Source organism: Nannizzia gypsea, genomic scaffold (assembly GCF_000150975.2).
Source record: "Nannizzia gypsea CBS 118893 supercont1.3 genomic scaffold, whole genome shotgun sequence".
NCBI classification, from domain to species: Eukaryota; Fungi; Ascomycota; class Eurotiomycetes; order Onygenales; family Arthrodermataceae; genus Nannizzia; species Nannizzia gypsea.
This window is the reverse complement of record NW_003345199.1, coordinates 3,016,612-3,022,611: the sequence shown is the minus strand read 5'-3', so window position 1 is coordinate 3,022,611 and position 6,000 is coordinate 3,016,612. Positions and strand designations below refer to the sequence as shown.

General features: G+C 45.3%; 3 protein-coding genes across 3 annotated transcripts; all 3 read left to right on the top strand.

Moving 5' to 3' along the window:
* Positions 1-740: 740 nt before the first annotated feature.
* MGYG_04566 (hypothetical protein) lies at positions 741-1,277 on the top strand (the record flags this gene model as incomplete). The annotated part of the gene is made up of 1 exon (XM_003174346.1): positions 741-1,277. One exon carries the CDS (start codon positions 741-743, stop codon positions 1,275-1,277), a length of 537 nt encoding a protein of 178 aa, XP_003174394.1.
* A 1,157-nt stretch (positions 1,278-2,434) lies between these two features.
* Positions 2,435-3,925, top strand: MGYG_04565 (hypothetical protein; the record flags this gene model as incomplete). Its single annotated transcript, XM_003174345.1, has 2 exons — positions 2,435-3,473; positions 3,531-3,925. The coding sequence occupies 2 exons, from the start codon at positions 2,435-2,437 to the stop codon at positions 3,923-3,925; spliced, it is 1,434 nt and encodes a 477-aa protein (XP_003174393.1).
* An 806-nt stretch (positions 3,926-4,731) lies between these two features.
* Positions 4,732-5,454, top strand: MGYG_04564 (hypothetical protein; the record flags this gene model as incomplete). Its single annotated transcript, XM_003174344.1, has 1 exon — positions 4,732-5,454. The coding sequence occupies one exon, from the start codon at positions 4,732-4,734 to the stop codon at positions 5,452-5,454; it is 723 nt and encodes a 240-aa protein (XP_003174392.1).
* Positions 5,455-6,000: the final 546 nt, after the last annotated feature.

Genomic DNA, 6,000 nt, shown 5'->3' with positions numbered 1-6,000 from the left:
CTGCAGTTTTGCTCTAGCTAACAGCCCTGGGATAGTTATCATACGGCCCGTTTCGCCCTCAGATATCAGTAATCTAAGATCAGAGGGACGTGCTTAAGCGGGAGTCATAGCATTTAAGGAGACAGCGAGCCTTATCGAGGGCATATATCGCTTCTCCCCCGTCCATTCGCCGCTGGGCTCGGAAAGGACAAGCATCGGGGGTATTTTAGGCGCGGCCAGTCCAGCCTGGAACCTGAGCTAGCCGCGAATTTAAGAGGGTGTGGCTTTTGGGTTCAGGCCAGTGAGGAAGACTTCGTTTGCCAAAGACGATGCTTCAATCGACATTGATGAATTAAAGTGAGTATTTATTAATATTGCGTTTATAGCTCGTTAAGTAGTTAACTACCGAACCCCTGTTTCATTGGCATGGAACCCAAACTCACTTTGCCTTAATTTACGTACCAATAGAGAGTTCGTCTGCTTCTTCACTGAAGCTGTTGCGACCAACTGAAGCTGCCTGAAGTGCGTTTGGATATGGGAGCCTGCTCCCAATCTAAATAAAGTAACGAAAGAAAACCTGTTATTTACTTGACTACGACCCGCAAAAGTCGCATCAGGCAACGGCGTGGGCGATACCCATAACTAAGACAGTAAGTGCCACGTTGTTCAATAAGTAGGTGTTAGTTATAGCATAACTATATTGACATAGCCAGCTGAACTTCCATTTTAAAAACTATCAACCTTCCACCACAGAAAACAAAATGCTCCCAGCTCTATTCCACCAGGTCTGGAAACCCAAGTTTGAGTCCTACATGCTGCTCATACTCTCACCTGAGCAGCACCTGACTTACGTCCATACTTACCCCGGCCTGGGGGGCCGTATTGATACTGAAGTATCCCAGGAATCTACCCCGACACTTCCATGCTCAGTTAGCTTTGAATCTCGTATTCAACTAGGAAAGCTCGCAGTGCCACTCCCTGAAAATCAAGGGCTGAAGGATATCGTTGATCAACTTAAAGAGTGTTGTCAAAAGGCGCGCGAAGGCAGCGTTGACCATTCAGAAGGTAACACTCTCTTGTCCGATAAGACTAAATTACAACAAGTGCTTGATCGGTGCGAGCAAACACTCAGAAAATGTTTCATTATACTCAAGGAAAGGGAAACCGCCCCTGAGACTACAGCGAAATTTTATACAGTCGACCTCGTGCGAATATCAAAACCTGAAAAGGGAACGATTATGGATCTTCGTATGAAAAGTATTTCGGTGAAGGAGAAAAATGTTGCGGACAACCTGTGAGCCCAGTGAACTTGCACTAATATGCCAGTATGCCTTGTTCCCAAAGCTCAATGGTCGACGTGCTTTCAATGCCTATGTTTACGGGGAGGAAACTTCCTTGACTCGGCTAAGGTTGTGGACTTAGAGTCATTGATACTAGGACACTCTGGTTTCCCCAGAAGAGACCACTAGACTAATTTCGTGATACGGCGTCAGATATAACTACCTGACGCTAAACAGCATTTTTGTGGTGCTGGCAACTGAGGCACGAATACCGCGTATCCCCACATTAGGGAGCAGCTCTAAACTGTTGAAGCGTGGACTTTTTATGCCGCAAGGCTGTACAAAGCCATAGCAGTTGGTAGTTAGCCCAGTTTCTGCTTTAGTTATTCGTTTTGTGATAACTAGTTAACTAACCAGCTTAGTACATCAACCCCCTAGTTGTCGTTGAATTCTCCGGCGTTTTATTTTTTTTATCTTTATTTGCCAATATCCTATTACTTCCCCTACACGAAATCCTTCAGTTCCTTGTAATGGCCAACTTATCGCCATGGAAATGTCCCTAATTGGATTCTGTAAAGGAATACAGCCCCTGCACCGATATATATACCCTGCTATTAATGCCACCAATCCACTCCTAGAATAGCAGCTTGTCGAACTAGTTAACTAACTAGCTAACTAACTAACTAGTTAAAAGCGAGCTGTTGTCTTGAATTTTCTACCCACTTGAGGAGATAAACAATACCTCTATCTCTCTATCTCTGAGACCCCAATTCGATATCGAAGGCCGCTGGTTTTATGGTATTTATTTCCCATCTTCGACATATGGGAATTATCTTTTCTACAACACGTCTTCAGGCTGCTTTCACGCAGTGCATGTCGGCTGTGCAGGGCTAGTGCCTGCAACCCCTGCTCTCTGGCCAGTAAGCAACCCAACACCAACGCCAAATGTTGGAACTACACCATAACTACATGATAATCCATGCAGTTAGCGAACGGTACTCTACGCAGACTATGCCATGTTAAACCAAAATGAGCAACGTGATTGTTGCTCCGCCTCGACTACTGGTCGGGGCCGTCCTTTCAAAAGACGAGGCATCCTCCTCTTCAACCTCAGCTCTTATTAGTATCTGGACTTGTGAATTCAGCACTGCATTTCCCTTTTTACACCACTCAAGATGGCGGCAAAACGACAAGCGCCTGGAGATCCCATGGCCACACACTCAGTTATGCAGCCACCGCCTCAAGCGATGCCGACGTCAGTTGACCCAGCAAACCCAGCGACTCCCGGAGCCCCTAGCGCTCCTGAAGCCCCTATCAGCCAACCGCCTAATATCATCAACCCATTGAGTAGTACATTGACTATACCGGCACAAGCAGCCCCTACCTCTCAACCTATACCTGGGGTCGGAATGACCAGCGTTGTGTCAGAAATTTCACCCCCGTCTGGGACCAAACATCCAAAAGCTACAGCAAAATACCCTCCTACCACAACGCCCTACAGCCAGCCTACGGAGGGTCCTCAACCTAGCCATTCTTCTTTACCCGTAAACCCCCATGCTAGCGGCTTCAGCACTGGGCTACTGGCTGGCGCAATCGCTGGCTCTGTTGTTTGCAGTGTACTTCTTACGTTCGTGGCCACCTACTTCTTTTTTAGCCGCCGGAGATCCAGGGGAGGAAACAATCCTTCAGATAGACAGACGAGAGAGCCATTAGGGGACAAGGACTACGATGTTGAAACAGCCAGTTCTAGGCGCCCTCTGAATAACACACTTCCATATTCCAGCGATACAGATAAAAAAAGTACAGTTTACCCGCACGCTCCACAAGCGGAACAGAGTGGTTTAGAGGACTATATCCCTAGCCCGGCGGATGATAAGACAGTCCAAAGCCGTGTCTTGACTGTCTTTGATCATCTTGCTCTCCACGTTGAGAATTACTATACTTGCAGCTCACCTTTGCCTTCGGAATCTGGTCACTCAACTCAGCATGTAGCTATGCTCAACAGCTATAATTCACCATTCCTTCCAGCACCGGTTGCTTCTCTACTATCCCAACCCAATGACCGGGAACCCATCATAAAGCACTGCCTGGTTCAGTCTCTCATGCCGGCTACCTTCCATGCAGCTCCAGCTAGCTCTCGATCCGAAGCAAGTTCGTTTCTTCCGCCTCTGTTTACCGCATCCAAAGATTTCCAGGATATGCAACCACATCGAGGTAAGCTTTTAAAACAAGTTCGGGATTACCAAGGCGCAAGACTAACACATCCATCAGATCAAGAAGCACACAAGGTCCACTTCTACTGGAGAATGTTAACAGCACACTGGTACCGGGGTGCGCCAGATACACAAAAGCAAGCATATCTTTCTACGAGGGCAGAGAACATTTCAAAAGTCGTCGACGCTTTCACATCTGCATTTCGACCATACGCAAACCCTCACCACCCAGAGCCTGAAAGAATACGTCATCTGACCAAAGTAATGGAAGATGCCGCAGACCTGGGTATCTGGCTCTTTGAACAGCCGTGTGAATTTGAGTTCGCTTGGGGAAATGTGACTGCTGGGCAGGTGGTTGTATCTCCTGCAGTAGTGAAAGTGACGGATGAACAGGGGACGCTGCTACCAGTTACAAAAACTGTAGTTAAAGCTGATATTGCACGCTGTATATAAGTTTCTGCAAGGTAGACTGTGAGATAAACGTAACAATTAGCAATAGCTCAAGAGAGGAGTATGTTTGATCTAGTATGGTTATTTCTTCCGCTGGATTTCCCTAGTTAACTAATTAGGCACGGGAACTTGATGGATGCGCTTCATTGAAATCATTATGAGCCGTCAGAAGTAGGTAGGGGTATCGTCATCGGTTTCGCTTCTTCGTATATATATACCCTCTTCTGTTAATAATATTTCTCGTGTATCTTATATCCACCCCTTCAGTTACCTTCTAAGGCAAGGCCAAGTCATAACGCCTACCTCAACTTTGCACTTGCTCGGCACTATGCATTAACTATGGAGTGTGTGTTGGGGTTTAGAACTACCTAAGTTACCCCCTGCCCTTACGTAGTAATTCAATCATCAATCCCATGATGAATTATCTCCTGCGTAGATCCACCGCAGCCGCCCGTTCTGTTCAAGACTGGCAGAAGTCTGCCTTATATAGACTCTATTATTATTATTTTAGCTTAACTACCTAAGTTAACTAGTTAACGGACCGAGGCTCCCGACGCCGTTAACTAAGTACCTAGGTAGTTAGTTAGTTATGACGACGTAGTTAGGGCATTTTGATTAAAACTTGGCTGAAAAACACGGTGGCTTCAATGATTAACTAGTTAACTAGCTGACTGTCTGGGCGTTTGAAGGAGCCCATTTCCCTCCATATCAGGTATGTCGAGTAACCGTCCTTTTAACCGAGAAGATTGGAGTCAAACCTAACACCTCTGGTTCAGCAGCCACTACAGCCTCGATCTAACTACCAGAAAATGGCAACACCAGCTCGCCAAAACTTCGAGGGCATTGCACAAATGCTCGACGCCGTTACTATAAAACAACCTGCTACTTGGGGCTTTGTGGTCTACCGATGCTCGTATAATAATGAAGATGCCTGGCAGACAATTCTTCAAAAACTACGCGAAGAGATAGTTGAATCTCTAGAATTGGCTGGGCGAGAGGACTTATTACCTCGCCATGAGATGATTATTATGGACGATAGAGCAAAATATGAGGGCGCCACATCTCATGATATCCGTGACCATTTCACCTCTTGGGTATTTGATACTTTACCTAGTATCACGGCCATTCCATTGACTGAGTCCGAGAGGCAGTTAACCCTTATAAATGATACCCGTATTCTAGGGCGAGAGACTGAATTTGGTACACAGTATACTTTCTGCCTTTTTGTTGATGACATTTGCCTAGAGTCTATTAACTATATGGATCCCCCAGTTATAAAGTTACTGGCAAAGCACTTTGGAGCTCTAGACCCTTCTGAAAGAGACTATATCATACACCCTGATTACGAGGATGGTGAAACAGATAACGAAGAGGAAGATGTCGGGTGGATGTATTTTGAAATTCATGAGTATGTTGAGATGTATGACCTGTTGGAGGACGGGACTGAGTGGTGGTATGAAAAATACCGGAGACCACCCTTGTTACCTTATGACTGTATCGCGGATCAAAACCCAGGCTATTGGCGCAATTAATGCCAGTGGCTAGTTGATGTACATACTGGATTGAGGTGCTTAGGCAGAGGCGTCTTATAAAATTACGCCATACATTGATACTCAGCGGACATATATCTCATCTACCATTATTCTCGATATCCTTATGGCCCTATATACGATATATATATGCCGTGACAAATCATTGTTGAGTATATAAGAATGAGACTAGCTAGAGAAACCAGCAATAGCAGTACTTCGGCTGTCCATATTTATTACAATATAACCTTTAACTATCTGTCAAGTGATTGAAAGATTCGATATTGGATAGCAAAACCTTAGAACATTAGCTCCTCTATTGTTAATCTTGATAAGTTAGGTATTGTCACCAAGAAGGCCTCTTTTAGCTGAAAGAACCTACCCCAAGTCTTTATCTCCCCGGTTTCATAAGGTATCCAAATAACGAGATAGCCTGCCTCTGGCTTTGTCAATGTGATATGGGACTGTTGTCAAGTGATATATAGCATATATGACTGCACCTAGGGAGCATCAGTAGCACAGGTTAAAGGAAAACCCAATAAATCAAAT